This window comes from Symphalangus syndactylus, chromosome 21 (genome assembly GCF_028878055.3).
Source record: "Symphalangus syndactylus isolate Jambi chromosome 21, NHGRI_mSymSyn1-v2.1_pri, whole genome shotgun sequence".
In the NCBI taxonomy this organism is placed as follows: Eukaryota; Metazoa; Chordata; class Mammalia; order Primates; family Hylobatidae; genus Symphalangus; species Symphalangus syndactylus.
This window is the reverse complement of record NC_072443.2, coordinates 43,494,515-43,513,005: the sequence shown is the minus strand read 5'-3', so window position 1 is coordinate 43,513,005 and position 18,491 is coordinate 43,494,515. Positions and strand designations below refer to the sequence as shown.

Here is an 18,491-nt window from a genome sequence, read left to right as displayed (position 1 = left end):
CTCTCTCAGTGCCCTGGCTGACTTGGCCCAGATGAAGTAATTGCAGCCTGTTGCTTACATCATTCTCCCAGTCTTTATTGTGGAGAGTGAATCAGCAAGTCAGCAGTTTCCTTTTAAAGCACACTTATTTATGTTTTTAAAAAAGTGAATTTAAAGAATAAAAGAATCCAGGGGGAACCTGGATTTGGGAAAGTGGTGAAGGCGTGTGCCATATCTGTTAGTTCCCCACCCCCTTCCCATCCACTGTCCACCCTTCTCTGTCCTGCTGTATGCCCCAGGCCTGTTTAGGCCATGTCAATGTGTTATTTGCCCTCTGGCTTCTGTTGGGGGTCCTTAATGGGGAGCACTAGCAGGAAAATGGGGGAGGAGGAAGAGTGAAGTCAGAGAATTGTGCTCCTGCTCCCTCCCTGCGGGGTTGCTGCTGGCTGTGTCCTTGCACTGCAGGTCTGCAGCCTCCTGGTACTTCCCCTCCTTCTCTGGCCTCTTCACAAGTAGGGTAGTAGCAGCTTCTACTGCCAGTAGCTTCAGGGAACTGCATTATCCCTGTGGTTTCCCCACAAAAGACTATGGCAAATAGTCCTTTTCTTAAATTCTCCTCAAATAACCCAGATTGAGCACATCATCTGTTTTTTGCTGGGCTGCGGCTGATACAAGGTTATTTACAAAGATCAAAGTTTGGGAAACACTAACCCAGAGGAAATCGACCTGTATTCCCCAAAATCTCTCTGATCCCTCAAACCTTCCAGATATCCAGAGGAGGTAATGGTAAGCGTTGGTAAATGGTGCCATCTTCCTCCCTACCCTTCATCCCCTCTCTTGTTCCAAGTACTTCTTTTAGTTGCTATTTTAATACAGATAATGCAATACTGTTTTCTCCAATCCCACAGAGTATAAATCTCAACTTTTTGTAGGTAACAGAATTCCATTCAAGTAAAACAATTAAATGATTCAGGTACTCCATGAAGTTTTATTTTTAAAAAAATTGTTTACCCTCTACATGTTTCTATTGAATCCTAAGTACAGATGCCCAAGGAGATAAAGCAAGTGCAGTTAAGCATGCATGGGAAAGCTAAAATGGGTATGTACATAAGATCAGCAATGGAAACCAAGTTCTGTGTAATGAGTTCTCCCTCCCCTCCAGGGTAGCTGATTATGGGGAAAATAAGAAAGAGCTTTGCCTTTCTCCTTAGTAGTAATGGTCTACAATAAGCTGCACACACACATCCCTCATCACACCTCTCTCAAAAAAAAAAAAAATGCAGGGAGATGTGTCCTGCCCAGGTTAAACTATACACAGGCTATCTTCAGGTCACGAGAAACAGTCACACTTGCTTGTAAGTTCACTGGGTCAGGTAAGCAGACCATCTTTTCTCTGGAAGAGAAGAGCAATAAGAGAGCAGTGGCTGGTGAGGAGACAGGCTTGGCATTGTGTGGCTTTTGAATTCCCATGATGTCTGGTGAAAGAAGTCTGCAATCACCTACAATTAAGAGCCAGTTCCTGTGGTCCAAGTGCCCAGGGGTGGTAAGGTTAATGACATAAATGCCTTTAGAGGAAGGGAAAGGGGATGTGGATTCTGGATCCACACCCATGAATGTGACCCATGACACAGTTGGAGTGGAGGCCACAGAGGAGAAAATATGCAATGAGAAAACTTTGTTCTAATAAAATCTTATGTAGAAACCAAATATGTAGAACAACTACAGTGGAATTTCCCCAACCCAAGATGGTCCCACAGGAGGTTCTGGAAAACACTGTCTCTGTCATCTCTGCTTCTAAGGTGATAATCACTATGATGAGATTGAACCTCAACAGGCAGCACATCTAAGGCCAAGACTGGTCTTTGATGTGTGAGTGCATCTGGGGCGGAGGTGGATACTGGGGCTTACCTGTCATTGACAGGCAAAAGAGCAGTGCAGAACTTCCCAATAATGGTAGTCCGGTCTTTTTTCCAAACTCGGTTGGAAGACTGAAACTTGAATTTCACTTGGTTTATCTGGCACTGTGGGGTGGCATGGGCCATGATTCCTTTCCCATGGCGTTGCTGCTTAGGTCTGCAAGAAAAGGGTAAAGGAAAGGTAAATGACTGTAGCCCTTGCCACCTGTACTTCCCCTTTGGCTCTGATCGGGCTCTGCTGGTGGCACTGGTTGGCTGTCATGCACCAAGGGGTTAGCTCCTTACCACAGTCCTTTGTGTCACCCTCACCAGCCCCTCTGCCCACACCTACAGCTTTGAATATGACCAAGAAAGTAGTTGTTGATTTTTTAGAATAAACAAGTGGACACTGCAACAAAATAGTAGCTCCTGGATTTTCATATCTGGAAAAACTGTTCCTCATTCTTGGATTCCCAGCTGGAGGAGATCTTCACCTTCAGATCCAATTATTCAGAAGTAGAAACCCCCTTTTAGGACATTCCTTTTCAAAGAATTCTGTGTAAGGACTTTTCTGTTTTAGGCTAAGTATGAATGTGTGGGTGGGAACAGCAACAAGAAAACATTGTGAAGCGCACAGACAGAGCTGGGTGGAACCCAGGTTTGTCTTCCCAGCTGTATGGCTTTGGACAAGTTACCTAACCTGGCAAGGTGGCTGTGGAGTCACATAGCAACTAGGTGTAAGTTCCAGCTTCCCTACATGCTGCTATGAACTTGAACCATAGGGTTTGGTTCATACTGACTTCAGCCTAGTAGGCTCAGAGTGAAAACGGCATCCAGTTCTGTCTTAACCCACCCTCTTGGCTTTGGCCCCCCAGATTCCCTTTATGTATAAAGATACAGGCACCACTTTGGACTGAGACAAAGATGAGGGAGAAGTATGAGGTGATCAACCTAGCAGAGTGCTTCCAAAAGGGCTGTGGTACCCCCTAGGTACTAGGTACTGGAGACAAAAGCAAAAAATCGTGAGATTCAATGAGGAAAGTCTTCACGCTGAGTGCAAGGCACAGCCCAGCCAGCAGAGCCTGAGGGTGGTGAGTGTGGGGTCAAGGAGGGCGCCCAGCAGGGCTGCACCACCCAGCTAGGGAAGGAATTTGACTTGTGGGGCCCTTCGTGATCCTCCCTGGCCTCCGAGTGGGATTCTGAGAAAGAGGAAAGAAGGAGGGCGCTGCGTTCCTCTCGGCGGGGGTCGGGGGCGGTGTGGGGAACTACCCTTGCCAACTGGGTTTCCCTTTCCTTTCTGGCCTTCGCAGAGTGGTGACAGGGCTTCTTTGTGTTCTTGTTGGTCCAGTGTTAGTCATATCACTTGTTTTTTCCTTCTGAGGGAAGATCATGTATAATTTTGTTTAAAAACCGTTCCCTCTTTTTTTAAATTCACAAGTCTTTTGAAATATTTCAGAGGAAAAAATAAGATTGTTTCCTTTAAGCTTAGATTGAAGAGTTTGTAAAATACAAGGAATATGAAAAATCTTTTAAGCGAGTGGTTTGGGAAGTTGGCCCAGGTTAATTCTCCAATTAGAAGGAAATCTTAGAGTCGCATAAAGCTATAAGAAATTTGGAGAAAGACCGCACGTAATCTTCTCCCCATTTTTCCCCCAATTTCTGATCTGCAAGAAGTGAATCATGTTCTGGCACCTTCTTCAAAAGAGTTATGCGAACCTCTTCGTGGAGGAGGAAGTGCTAATCTGCGGAGGTCAACTGGAATTACTCAGGGAACTTTTAAAGTGTAGCTGTGGAGCCTATGCCCAGAGACCCTGATGTGATTGGTCTGGGTTGGGGGGCTTGGCGTCAGTATTTTTTAAAGCTCTCCAGGTGATTCTAACGTGCAGTCAGGGTTATGGGTCATTTTCATGACTCCTGCCAGTGTTGCTGGACCTACCAATGGGCTAGAATATGATGAAAACACCCTTCTAAAAGTAGCACAACCTCAAGCAGGTCTAATGAAAGGTACTTGGCTTACCGATACCCAGCCACAATCTGCAAGGCCCTGTGGGCACCTGCAGGCCTATGTTGGAATCCTGATGGCTGTACCGAGCTGTGTGACCTTGGGTGAGCTGGAAGGAACACCAGCTAGTGGCCATGGGTTTGGGAGCGAAGAAGCGCACTCCTTCCAGCAGAAACTTGTAGTGCCTCATAGCAGAGTTCACGTCCAACATCCCAGCCTGAGAAATATCTCCAAACTCACATCTGATCTCATCACTGTTCTGCTTAAATCTCCCAGTGGCTCTCCAAACTACTCTCAGGGTAAAAACCTGTCCTTCAAGGCCTGGCAGGGTCTGGCTCTGACTTACCTCTCCAGCCTCACACCATCCCCACAACCCCAAATCTGTGCTCCAGACACACCAGAGGTGTCACATTCTCCCTAAGCCCGGCCTGGGTAGGTCCTGTAAAGCCTGCTCATCATTTCCTTAGATTCGGTCAGGCTCTGTCTTCTATGCTGTCACTCTCAGGGCATTGCTCACACATTGAAGTGTGTGTGCACTGGTCATTTCCCTGTTTGCTCTGGATTGATCTATTCCCCTGCAGGTTCCCCCACCAGCAGGTTCCAGTGAGGTCTAACCCAGTGGAAGCATGCTCAGGTGGATGGCTGCTTTGGGCAGGGGTTCCAGAGGGGCTGCACTTCCCATGGGTTCAGCTCCTGCCAAGCAGCCTTCCCTGTGGACCCAGCTTTGCTAACGCTACTCCTGCTTTGTCCCTCTAGCCTAGGGTTGTAGTGACTCCTGTTGTGAGTAATCTCTGCATTGTGTCCCCATCTGTTTTCCAGCTCATCCAACATACTTGTAATGAGTTCGCTGTGCTAAATTCCTTCTCTTGGACCTCCTCTGTTTTCCTGACTGGACTCCGACTGAGACAGTGACATTATCTGACAGTCTGTCTCCCGCTGGCTTGTGAATAACTAACCAGTTGCTTTTTTTTTTTTTTTTTTTTGAGACAGAGTCTCGCTCGGTCGCCCAGGCTGGAGTGCAGTGGTGCAATCTCGGCTCACTGCAAGCTCCGCCTCCCGGGTTCACGCTATTCTCCTGCCTCAGCTTCTCCAAGTAGCTGGGACTACAGGTGCCCGCCACCACGCCCGGCTAATTTTTTTGTATTTTTAATAGAGACGGGGTTTCACCATGGTCTCGATCTCATGACCTCGTGATCCGCCCGCCTCGGCCTCCCAAAGTGCTGGGATTACAAGCGTGAGCCACCGTGCCCGGCCTAACCAGTTGCTTTTTAAAGAAGCATGCACCATGGCTACTGACTTCCTATCCCCTGCAGGCTGTGGCTCCCTATGGTTGGGGTTCTTTGCCCTCTCGCTTCAAGCGTAGTCCCACCAGCCCCCAAGCCCAAGTCTGCCCCAACAAAGGAAGGGAATGATTAGCCCCAGTTCCAGGAATCACCCAGCATCAAGCCCTCCTGGCCGCTAGTCTGGCCCTCAGCTCACACTCCTTTACTGACTGACCCTGTGCCTCAGATTCCATTCTGGTAACTGACCCAGAACTGCTCTCCTTTCCCAGGAGTGGGTGCTCTCCAGGCTCTGTTTAGCCCTCCCTGGGCTGGTGACTGAGGCCCTCCTCCCTACTGACATCCCTGATACCCGCACTGTCTGGATTCCAGAGTACTGTTTCCTCTCAGGCACCTGATTCCTATGTCCTCTCCACCTGTTGGGACGTGCCATCCCTGCTGCCTGCCTGCTCTGCCTACTCTTGTCTGAATCTGTTATACTTGGACCCACTACCGAGCAGCTCCTCAGCACGTGTCTGTGGCTGGATCTATAGTAGGTGCTGCCCCCAGCCAAGCCGGCTGGGTCCATGCATCAGCAATCACACAGTCCCTGACCTGGGATGTCCATGTGTGTAAAATGAAAAAGTAACCAACTCCTAAGGGGAGGGGTCAACCAGGTGGGACACTTACGTACATGGTGATCTTAGATGAAGAGGTGACATTACTGCTAAGGAAGGTAACCTCGATGTTGGTGTCCTTGTTTCTCAGTTCCTTCAAGTGAAACTCCACGAGGCTGTGATGCACTAGGAAACCAGAACACAACAGAGACTGGCCAGAGGGCAGAAGGTGCACTGGTCAAAAACCCCAGAGAGCAGCAGTGTGGTTGGGAATCTTGGCTCTATCTCTTAGTAGCTGTGTGCCCAGGAGCAGATTACCTATAATCTCAGATCCTCAGTTTCCTCAAGTGTAAATTGAGGATAATAAAAATAGACACTTGGCCGGATGCAGTGGTTCACACCTGTAATCCCAGCACTTTGGGAGGCCAAGGTGGGTGGATCACCTGAGGTCAGGAGTTTGAGACCAGCCTGACCAACATGGTGAAACCCCATCTCTACTAAAAATATAAAAATTAGCCGGGTGTGGTGGCGGGTGCCTGTAATCCCAGCTACTCAGGAGGCTGAGACAAGAGAATCGCTTGAACTCAGGAGGCAGAGGTTGCAGTGAGCAGAAATCGCACCACTGCACTCCAGCCTGGGTGGCAGAGCAAGACTCTGTCTAAAAAAAAAAAAAAAAGAAAAATAGACACCCTAGGTCTGAAATAAGTGGGTTAATATGTATGAAGTCCTCAGGACAGTGCCTGTGCCTAGGAAGCATTCAGTAATGTTAGTTTTTGTTATTTTGTAATACTGATGTTTTACTTCCCCTTGTTTGCTGACATATTCATGGTGGGATGATCTTGAATGAGCCAAAATGCATCTATCATATACGGCTATCCTTTGAATGTTTGTGTGCCCTCCAAATTCATGTTTAAACTGAATGCTCTGTGCAACAGTATTGAGAAGTGGGGCCTTTGAGGGATGGGATTAAGTCATGAAGGCTCTACTATCATGAATGAAGTAGTTCCTTATAGAAGGGCTCAAGGGAATTGGCAAGGCCCTTTTTTGACCTCTTGCCTTCTGCTGTGTGTTAATGCAGTATCTGTCCCCTCTGGAGAATGCAACAGCAAAGCACCTTCTTGGAAGCAGAGAGTGCAACCGTTACAGACATGGAATGCCAGTGCCTTGATCTGGGACTTCCCAGCCTCCAGAGCTGTGGGAAAATAAATTTCTGAGCTTTGTAAGTAGTTACCCAATCTCAGGTAGTGTGTCATAGTAGCACAAATAGACTAAGACATAAACTAAAGATTTAACTCATAAGGTCAGGCGCGGTGGCTCACTCCTGTAATCCCAGCACTTTGGGAGGCCAAGGCGGGTGGATCACCTGAGGTCAGGAGTTTGAGACCAGCCTAGCCAACATGGTGAAACCCTGTCTCTACTAAAAATATAAAAATTAGCAGGGCATGGTGGCAGGCACCTGTAACCCCAGCTACTAGGGAGGCTGAGGCAGGAGAAGCACTTGAACCCGGGAGGCAGAGGTTGCAGTGAGCCAAGATTGTGCCACTGCACTCCAGCCTGGGTGACAAGAGTGAAACTCTCTCTCAAAAAAAGAAAAAAAAAAAAGAAAGAAAGAATTAACTCATAAAATATAGCAACGGCCCTGCTCCCTCTCCCGCTCCCAGCGTCAGGGAAGCAGGCTGTGTGTGTAGGAGACTGCTCCTCTCCCTGGGGCCACTGGTTACCTATGTGGCATCCAGACTCTCCCTTGAGCAGCATGGATGCTGGAGGTCTCAAAGTGAGTGTCACCAACATAGACTGGGTGTACAGCCTGGGCCACGGTGATACTCCTGGGACCTGCTGTCCCTCTGGCAAGAGAAGGTAAGAAAGATTACAGGCCAGGCATGGTGGCTTATGCCTGAAATCCTAGTACTTTGGGAGGCCAAGGTGGGCAGATCACTTGAGCCCAGGAGTTCAAGACCAGCCTGGGCCACATGGCAAGACCCAGTCTCTACAAAAAAACGAAAACAAAAAATTAGCTGGGAATGTGTTGTGTACCTGTAGTCCCAGCTATTTGGGAGGCTGAGGTGGGAGGATCACCTGAGCCCAGGAGGTTGTAGCTGCAGTGAACCATGAATGTGCCACCACACTCCATCCTGGGTGACAGTGGGAGACCCTGTCTCGAAAAAAAAATCAAAATTAACAATTTTAAGAAAAGCCAGGCACTGTGGCTCATGCCTGTAATCCTAGCCCTTTGGGAGGCTAAGGCAGGCAGATCACCTGAGGTCAGGAGTTCAAGACCAGCCTGGCCAACATGGTGGAACCCCATCTCTACTAAAAATACAAAAAAATTAGCCGGGCATAGTGGCGGATGTCTGTAGTCCCAGCTACTCAGGAGGCTGAGGCAGAAGAATTGCTTGAACTCAAGAGGCGGAGGTTGCAGTGAGCCAAGATCGTGCCACTGCAGTACAGCCTAGGTGACAGAGCGAGACTCTGTCTCTAAATAAATAAATAAATAAATAAATAAGAAAAGAAAGATTACAGTTTCCCTAACACACTGTCCTTTTTTTAATTAAGGGGTAGGTGCACCTGGTGGCATTTTGCAATCACTTTAGTCTCAGGGAATTTTCCCAGGCTCTTTTGGTGATGGGAACATAGCTAGAGATGCAATCCTTCGCCTCTCCTCTACCTGTACTTTTTCATTTGCCATATTTTATGGGCTAACTTTGGGGAGGGGAATATAAACTGGATGCAGGTGAGCTCAGCACTAAGTTGAAGGAGTGCTATGGCCCATCTGGGCTCCCTGGGGTTAGGAACAGGGCTCACCCAAAGGTGCCAAGATGCCAAGAACCCATGAGAAGAAGAGAGCCTTGAATGCTTCCCCTCCACAGAGGAGGACATCTGACACCACACCCCGTCTGTCTCTCCTTCTCAGATGTTACTATGGGATGTCAATTGTTATGGGATGGGCAAGGGCTGAACTGGAAAGGATGATATTTGCAATGTGGAAAAAATAGCTAACTTACAGAAGCTTTAGGAATTTAATTCTCAGGGCTGAGTTTGCTATATTATATTATTAATACTTCTTCCTTTGCTAGCAGGTATCATTGATTAAGAGAGTTTTCTAAGATTCTGTTTCTTCTTCTTCTTCTTTTTTTTTTTTTTAAGAAACAGGTTCTTGCTCTGTTGCCCAGGCTGGAATGCAGTGGCACAATCAGCTCACTGCAGCCTTGAACTCCTGGGCTCAAGCAATCCTCCCACCTCAGCCTCCCTAGTAGCAAGGACTACAGGTGAGCACCATCATGCCTGGCTAATTGTAGGCAATTTTTGTAGAGACTGGGTCTCACTATGTTACCGAGGCTGCTCTCAAACTCCTGTCCTCAACACCCTCCCACCTCAGCCTCCCAAAGTGCTGGGATTACAGATGTGAGCCACTGCTCCTGGTCTGCTTCTTTCTTCACTTACCCTGGAGACCCCAAGGGAGCCAGGCCTAATGTTGGGTGGGTGGGAATTGGTGGAATCAAATCTACACAGGAACATGTCTCATGTCACACAACACAGAGTCCTGAGTGGTTGGTCAGGAGGCCTGGATCCAAGGCCCAACCCTGCTGCTCACAAGCCATGCTGCCTTGCCTAAGACACTGAGCCTCTCCATGCCTCAGTTCCCTCATCTGCAAGCAATAGCCCCCAACTTATCACACAGGACATGGTAAGGATGGAGTGAAATAATGGAGAGAAGGTACACTATGTGAAAAACTGTTCTATGAGGGAATATATTGTTTAAAAACTATTATTTGGTAGAAGATCCTCTGCCCATGCTGGCGCATGCCTGGCACAGGTCAACATTGCTGAAGTCAAAGCAGGCCAAGGTTGCTAGGCAAGGGAGCCCAGTGCCATGATGGCCTGAGAGTGGCTGGAGAGCTGCTGGTCCCTACCCCCTCCTGGCGGCCAGAGGACACCCATATCTGTCCGGGGAGAGCAGGGAGGATGCAGCTTCCATCCCTAGAAGTGACAGCTCAAGGCAGAGCACGCCTGTTTATGTGCCCCTCTGTGGTTTTGGAACCAACAGGGCTATGCTTCTGAAAGTGTGGGGAGGTGGTCTCACAACAAATATGAAACAGTCAGAAAAAGTATGGCCCTGTGAACCCCCTCAGCAGGGACCTTAACATGCTGTTAGTCTCCAGGCATTCCCCACAGTTTCCTGCCAGGTGTATTCTTAGCTGCACAGACACAGAGGCACCAGCTCAGGTTGCTGTGAATCTGCCCAGCAGCTGGAATTAGAAGTCAGGACATCTGGTCCTGGCAGCACCACCTCCACCACCAGACAAAACATCCTCCCGCATGCCAGCTCTGCTGGGGTGGCGCTGACAGAAGGGGAGCTGAGACATACGGCCTGCAGACAGCAGGTTCTCAGAAGATGGAAGCATGGTGGTGGCGAGGAAGGAGTATAGATTTTAGAGCCAGGAGACCTGAGGTTGAGTTCTGACCTTTTCACCCAGCTGTGGAGCCTTGGGCATGCGACTTTGTCTCTCAGAGCTTCCCTTTCCTTACGTCTCCCAGTTGGGTTGTTGAATGAGCTGATAAGGATGTGAAAAGCCCACAGTTGACTCTGTAGTCCACTTTGCTCCTAAGAGGTAGCCATAAATTTTCTCTGGCATGAAGATAGAAACACCCTAACTATTCTTCTCCCAAATTCTCTGATTCACTAAGGGAAGGAAATTATTACTGATTGGATTCCAGTCCCTGTGCTAGTGATCTCCTGTGCGCCATTTTATTTTATACTCACAATTGATTCTTTAAAGTAGGTATTGTTATGGTTCCCATTTTCACATAAGGATATAGAGTTCAGAGAGTTTAAATAACTTGCTCCTGATCACACAGCTGGTAAGTGGAGAAGCTGAGATTTGAATCCAGGTCCAGGTGAGCACAGAGTCTGAGCTCTGGGCTCCATATCATACGGCAGCAGGCCTTCTAGTATCAGGAAGATATTTTCACAAAGATCCCTGCACTGATTGACATAAGCTGATCAGAAAATCAGTTAAAATTGGGTGGCGTATAGTTTATCATCCAAACCAGCATACTTTATCCTGTACACATGATAAAGCAGACAGGACCCCAGGATAACCAGCATAAACTAGGAAGTATAGTCACCCTAGTTAAGATGCACATAGCATAGGGAAGGATGATGTTTCAGCTTGTAATGTATTTCATGGATTCTGGACACATTTTTATTTCACATTTAACATCGTTACAATCACCAGCATCCTAGCTTCAAGGAAATGCCATGGTTAGGAGCAACAGTGAGAAGCTGGAATGCATCTGTGAAGGGGAAGGAGACCAGAGGGAAAGGTTCAGTATTCCCCAGGGACCCTGACCTTGGAGGCTGCCAGGGTGAGAACCACATAGGGTGGGCGCCAAGAAGTGGGAAATGAGAGTGCAGAAAGGAGGCGGCCAGAGGACACTCCTAAACACCACTCTAGAGAGAAGACCCACTAGAGGGTAAATTTTGAGGGTAAGAGGAAATAGGGTCAGTAGATAGACGGTAAGAAGCCCCCAAGTCCTCATCTGAAGAGCAATCGGTTGGACTCACTCTGAAAGTTTTGGTTCAGACCAGGGGTTGTTGCCACACCTCCAGTGATGCCTTTGCCCTTATCATTCACTCCCACCCAGGCTACCACACTGGGCTGGACTCCTCTGGTGGTGCCCTGGCAGAGCTGAGCTCATGCATTTCCCCCTACTCACTGCAGTACGGAGCACTGGAAGTAGTCAGGAGGTAGACTTTCACTTCCTTGGGGAGCGGCTCTATCTTGACACCACCTTGTTCCACCAGTCCTGGAAATAAAGAAGCAAAGACAGCAGAGTCCTGAGAAGGCTATCTTAGGGTCCCACAGCACCCAGCCACGTGTTTATTAATTCACGCACCCATTTATTCCACGGACATCTACACCGTACACGCACTATATGCTGTATTCTGAGGTGAGTACTGGGATCCCAGCAACTCGGTCCAGTGGGCAGTAAACACATAAACGGAAGTATGCTTTTCAGATCATCTGACTCATTCTTGGCAGGTAATTATAAGAAATCTGACACTAATCTGTCTCTAACTTGCAAAACCAATCTCCTATAGCAATTGTTTTCATGACAGTTATATCCCATGCAGTGGGAGCACGGTGAAGCAGGAAGTGTTTGACCTGAAGACTAGTGGATGACAAGTGGGGAGAGGGCATTCTGGGAAGAGAGTATGGTTAGGACCAAGGCACACAGGTGGGGAAGCCCGATGTACACTTGGAAGTACAAGTAGTTAGCACCACCAGGTGTTCAGTGCAAGGGAAAGTGTAGTGAGAGATGAGGCCGGGCAGACAGTGTGAGGTGGCTGTTATGTCTGCGGGTCCATGGCATCTAGGGGAAACTGACATATGCACAATGAGTAGGAAATAATGATGACTTGTTCTATCATTGGAAGCTACCCTACTTTACTATTTTGTCAAGCTGGTACCCATTTCACTCATATAAGCAGTGACAGGCTGCTACAGTTGAGTGGCAGCCAGGGATAGCAGGACATGAGAGAGTGTGGGAGGCAGAGAAACCATTTCCACTGCCCAGGGGTTTTTCCTGGAGCTCTTCATCCTGGATAACCACAGGATATTCATAGCAATGGTCTACACAAGTGAGTCAGAGGCCAGATCCTGCAGCCTTTCTGGCATCCTTTCCCCAGACTGGCCTGGATCATCCAGGAAGGTGCTCAAGTCCCCCAGCAACTAGGCATCACCCCAGCTGCCATGAGGCCACCAGAATATCAGACCTCTAATGTGGGTCTTGTGTTTCACTCTTAGGGATTCCCCACCACACAGAGATTTAGGGTCTATGAAGAACTGGAGAATGGCAAGCAGTGAGAAAGACCTATAGGCAGCATCTGGTCTGAGAGCAGAGGAACCTGTATGTGGGAAGGGTATGTGTGGGGCAAGGATGGCCATAGGGAACACTATAGAGAGTGAGGGGTGGGACACGAGAACCAACCATCCACCTTCAAGTAAGAACAGGCTGAGCACCTCATCGCTTAATTTTCTTTTCCCCAATAAGATAGAATTCTTGACCGTAGGAGATCAGGACATTAACAGGGGACAACTAGCAGGGCTTGAATGTTCCTAACATTGTCAAAGAAAGTCAAAGGGGTAGCACTTTACCTATCCTTGGGCAGGAAAGCAGAAAAGGGTTGAAGCAATCCAGACAGTGTCCAGCAAGGAAAGCCTTGTAGCTGGCACAGGGAAAGGCCATCAGTGGACAGGAATTCTCCAGGGCGCTGATGTAGAGGTGCACAGCCCTCATGTGATCACAGATCAGATAACTATAACCTGAACAGAGAAAAAACACAACTAAGGTTTCAGTCAAGACATGGAAATCTATGCTGTTTACTGAAGCTCTATTGAATTTTATATTCCAGCAAGCTGTAAATACATGCATGGGAGTCCCCTCAAATCACTTTTTCAAAATATTAGTGTACATGGTTACTACATTCTACTTTTTCATTTTACTTTTCCTGAGATACATAAGCATAATCCATCAAGAAAATTGCTTGATTTGAGATGCATTCTTTTTTTTTCTTTTCTTTTCTTTTCTTTTGAGACGGAATCTTACTCTGTCACCCAGGCTGGAGTGCAATGGCATGATCTTGGCCCACTGCAACCTCTGCCTCCTGGGTTTAAGTGATTTCTTGCCTCAGTCTCCTGAGTAGCTGGGATTAGAGGTGCACACCACCACGCCTCACAAATTTTTGTATTTTTCATAGAAACAGGGTTTTGCCATGTTGGCCAGGCTGGTCTCAAACTCCTGACCTCAGGTGATCCACCTGCCTCAATCTCCAAGAGTGCTGAGATTACAGGTGTGAGCAACCGTGCCTGGCCTTGAGATGGATTACATGATCATGCAAACTCTCCTTCATAAAATGGGAATATATAGAGAGTTGATGATGCTGCCCCACTTCTCAAAATGGGTATTTGTGCATATTTTTACCTTCTTTATCATCACCCATACAACCAATTTTTTACAACCTCATTATAACCTACCCAGCAGTGAGACTGCTGCATCAGCCACAGTTTATGGTCACTCTCTACAGCCAACGCGCTGAGGCTCACCGGCCAAATGACTGATATGCTGAATTTGTTAAATATCCCAGTTTACCAAAACTTAGTTCACTGTTATTTACTATTTAAGTTTGCAGCATTCAACATTGGATAAATTGGCTGGAACTAAGAAGTATGTGGTGAGCTACAACTCCAGGGTCCTGGGGTCTTCAAACTCTCCCTGTACCTTGAGACCTCGTTGCTGAGACCTGCAACCAAGGTCAAGCAATATTTTGACTTTCCTTTCCCCTGTGGTTGGGACACTCTGTATGGCCAAGCTCTTTCCAGTTGCAACAGGGAGCTGGGGCAGAGACAAACTAAACCCTTCTCAAATTGTGTTATGAAGAAAAAATGAAAAGTGGCCAATTGAAATGCCACCAAATCTTCAAAAGCCATTGAAACCAAACTATCCTATTTTATCAGAATTGCTGAGAAATTCACAAATTGTGAAAAGAAGCATGTTTTTGGAAAACTAGTAAATTTGGTAAAATAGATCAGTAGTTATTCAATAAGATTGTCAAAGGAATCCTTAAAATGTTAGAAATTTGGTAAAGCAAGAAAAGACTAAAAACATAGCAAACAGAAATCAGCATTTTAAATTTTTATATGAAATGCTGATATATTGGCTATATTCATAAGATATAAGAAAACCAAATAATTATTGATCTTAGCTTTTGACAAATTTAGTATGCTAAAAATATATCAATAAATATATTAAAAAGAACATTCCAGAAGGCTGTATTTAAAGAGAGGAAATGTATGGCCATTGAATGTGTTCAAAAAGATCATCTTGAAAACAATTTTAGAGAACTGTTTGAGTTGGTAAATGTGGTGAAATGGCTGGGCAGTTAATTGATCCTTCTGCTCACCAGCTTTGGGCACGATGGCTTTGCCTCTGCCACAGCAAGGCTCTGTAGAGGATGCAGTTGGTGTGGACTGTGCCACACCCTCCCCTCAAATGCCTGGGCTCTGGAGACATCCATCCTTGAATACACTCGGAGTAAAGCGTTATGGGACATAGCAAAGGACACTGTCAAGCAGACCCTCTATGGCCCACTCTGGCTGACTCAACACAAAAGCTGTTGGTGAATTCCAATCTTTGGGGTTGCCAAATACCAACTTTTACTGGCTTTCTGACCTGCGTAAAAGAAGGTGGGGCAGCCAGGTTGATCTTGGCCTCCATTGACGAAGTAGTCCACGTGTCCAACAGGAATCCGAATACCCAAATCTGAAAGGAGGCAGAACTCCATTAACTTCCTTACTTCAGGGGGTCGGCTGGCAGCGGACCTCAAACTCTGACCTCGGGAGCCCACCCACACTCTGACCTCGAGAGCCCACCCATTCTCTGCCACGTCACTTCCAAGGGCTGTGAGACTTCACAGGATGAGCCCTCAGACAGATTTCTTTTCTTTTCTTTTTTCTTTTTCTTTTTTTACTTTTTTTTTTTTTTGAGACGCTTTTTTTTTTCTCGCTCTTGTCACCCAGGCTGGAGTGCAGTGGCGCAATCTTCTCTCACTGCAACCTCCGCCTCCTGGATTCAAGCGATTCTCCTGCCTCAGCCTCCTGAGTAGCTGGGATTACAGGTGGATGCCACCAAGCCCGGCTAATTTTTGTATTTTTTTTAGTAGAGACAGGGTTTCACCATGTTAGCCAGGCTGGTCTTGAACTCTTGACCTCAGGTGATCCACCTGCCTCAGCCTCCCAGTTTTCTAAAGGGATTTTTCGTGCTAAAGGGAACCAAAGAGATTCTGTTGGTAAGATGCTCATATTTGCCTAAGAAAATCAAGAAAAATATCCTGTAACACAAGTTTTTGTAACTCAGTAAATGTTATAAACTTGGTAAATTTCCTCGTTGAGTGGTTTTGATTTTCCTTTGAGTAATAGTTCAGGTAAACATGTATGGGGTCACATTTTCACATTCTCCCCAAAAACATATCTTTGTGCTCTCCTGACTGAGTGGAAATAGGACATGGCTCCAGAGCTGAGGTAAGAGAGCATCCTCTGCCCTCTTTCTGTCCCTGTGGCCAACTCCTGGACCCTCCACTGTGGCAGACTTAAGCCCTCAGACTGGCTCAGGCCCAGCTACTTAAGACCCCGACTTTCTCCTTCTATCATCTGTCACTACTGGAAGAAATTGATTGTGTGTTATTTGCTTACTGCCATCGATCTGGAGGTTAAGCAATGACCTAGAAGCCATCCTTGAGTCTTGCCTTTCCCTCACACCCCACATGCAGCCCATCACGAGTCTAGTCAGCTCTACCTCCAAAACATATTTTGAGTCTGTCTACTTCTCTCTGTCTTTACTGCCACCACCTTTGCCCAAGCCACCATCATCTCTCACCCAGACCCCTACTGCAGACACTCTCTAATGGGCATCCAGGCTTCCCTTCTTGACTCCTACAGTCCACTTAGCCTGTAAGCTCCATGTAGGCAGGGACCTCATTCATTGTGTTGATTGCTGCCGTATTCTCAGCACCTGCCACATAGCTTAATAAATATTGATTGAATAAATAGAATGTTTTTTTTTTTAAGTCACATGAGGGAGAGGCTCCAACTTTGAAGGGGCCTGAGAGGCCTTGCTTAGGTAAATGGGTACCTAATAAGACACGTATTTAGCAAATTTAAGGATAGACAGGATTCACTTTTTTTTTTTTTTTTTTTTTGAGATGGAGTATCGCTCTGTCACCCAGGCTGGAGTGCAGTGGCATGATCTCCGCTCACCGCAAGCTCCACCTCCTGGGTTCACGGCATTCTCCTGCCTCAGCCTCCAGAGTAGCTGGGACTACAGGTGCCCACCACCATGCCTCGCTAAATTTTTGTATTTTTTTTTTTTTTAGTAGAGACGGGGTTTCACTGTGTTAGCCCGGACGGTCTCGATCTCCTGACCTTGTGATCCGCCCGCCTTGGCCTCCCAAAGTGCTGGGATTACAGGCATGAGCCACCGCCCCTGGCCAGTATTCACTTTTTAAATGAACATGCTTATCTCACCTAACATAGCTAGGAAGAGACCTGTGGGCTTTGGTTTCCTATCTGTGAAATAAAGGTGGAAAGAAGGGTTGGACAATATAACTGCATGTGTTTCTTTCAGAATCATGAGTCTTAAATGCTAAAAAGAGGCTTCTGACCACAGGAAATGAGATAAGGACATCTCTAACTTGAGCTGCAAGCTCGTCTGGTCAGGGACAGATGTTATTTCTCCCTGCACCCACCACACTAAGCACAGACCCCATGGGCATTTGCCGTGGAGCAGAAATGAAGAGGAATACCCCGCCTTTCCCAACTGGTCAGAAGAACTTAATTTGGTCATAACGGGTTGAGAGTTGGGGAGTCTTTCCTGTGCCTGTCACTATTGGAAAAGGGATTCTTTTTTTTTTTTTTTTTTCGAGACGGTGTCTCGCTCTGTCACCCAGGCTGGAGTGCAGTGGTGCGATCTCAGTTCACTGCAAGTTCCGCCTCCCGGGTTCATGCCATACCCCTTCCTCAGCCTCCGGAGTAGCTGGAACTACAGGTGGGCGGCCACCACGCCCGGCTAATTTTTTGTATTTTTAGTAGAGACTGGGTTTCACCGTATTAGCCAGGATGGTCTCGATCTCCTGACCTTGTGATCCGCCCGCCTTGGCCTCCCCAAGTGCTGGGATTACAGGCGTGAGCCACCGCATCTGGCCAGGAAGAGAGATTCTTATTCGCCACTGGACTGAAGGGCCAAGCTTGTCATCTGGGGAGGAGGGAAGTTGTGACAGGCCTGCCTGTCTGGGGAGTGGAATGGCCCAATACCTTGGGACCAGGCACACCTATCCTAAAAAAGCTTCATGACTTTCCCGTAAGTCAGCCAGGCAGCAATGCCCTACCCAGTACTGCTCAGCACGCTGTTGTTACTGCATTCATTTGAATTAGAAAGTGAGACTCATAACCAAATACTTTCGGTCTATAAGTGAGAATCCTCTTGCCTATAGTGGCTAAAAATACAACCATTCACCTCAGTGGTCACAGAGACAGAGCTTGAAGAGACTTTCAATAGCATTTTGGTAAACTCTTCACTGTGCAACAGAAGGTCAAAGAGGGGCAGGGCATCTCTGCCCAGGGCCACAGAGCTAGATGTCAGCCTCCTAGGTGCTGCCTTGAGCTCATTCCCTCACCCCAGGAAGGTCACCCCAGCTCACTGTCGGTGTCTGTGTGGATGGCTTCCACGAAGAGGGCATCTCCGGCATCCAAGCGCTCCTCCACACTGGCCCTGGTGTACTCAGGTCCAGCGGGGTCCAGGCCTGTGAGAAGAGACTGATATGAGGGACCTCTTTCCTCTCAGCTGCAGGAACATTCCTGGACCCACCACACACCCACCCTTCCAGTGCAGATCATAGAGCCTCCCTGAAAAGACCCAAGGGTTGGGAGAATTAGCTGAGGACCATCTTCCTCAGGAAACCCTACTCTGTTGTCTGTCTAGAGGTAACCTCTCAATGACTCAGTTTCTCTGGCTCTAAGATGAGCTCGAGGCCAGGCGCTGTGACTCACGCCTGTAATCCCAGCACTTTGGGAGGCGGAGGCGGGCGGATCATGAGGTCAGGAGATCAAGACCATCCTGGCTAACATGGTGAAACCCCGTCTCTACTAAAAATACAAAAAATTAGCTGGGCGTGGTGGCAGGT

At 47.5% G+C, this 18,491-nt stretch overlaps 1 protein-coding gene across 7 annotated transcripts in view; it reads right to left on the bottom strand.

The window, feature by feature from the left end:
• Nucleotides 1-947: 947 nt before the first annotated feature.
• The window catches only part of PLA1A (phospholipase A1 member A), a 33,097-nt gene continuing 15,553 nt past the window's right edge, over nucleotides 948-18,491 (bottom strand). For 3 of the 7 annotated variants that reach the window (XM_055260257.2, XM_055260255.2, XM_055260256.2), the window contains exons 5-11: nucleotides 18,009-18,110; nucleotides 14,987-15,076; nucleotides 12,913-13,080; nucleotides 11,471-11,560; nucleotides 5,830-5,938; nucleotides 1,888-2,052; nucleotides 948-1,372 (exon numbers count right to left, since the gene is read on the bottom strand). In XM_055260257.2, the coding sequence (XP_055116232.1) occupies nucleotides 1,288-1,372; nucleotides 1,888-2,052; nucleotides 5,830-5,938; nucleotides 11,471-11,560; nucleotides 12,913-13,080; nucleotides 14,987-15,076; nucleotides 18,009-18,110 (809 nt within the window). In that variant the 3' untranslated portion in view covers nucleotides 948-1,287. The other 4 variants (XM_063630114.1, XM_063630115.1, XM_055260258.2 and 1 more) reach the window with 4 other exon arrangements.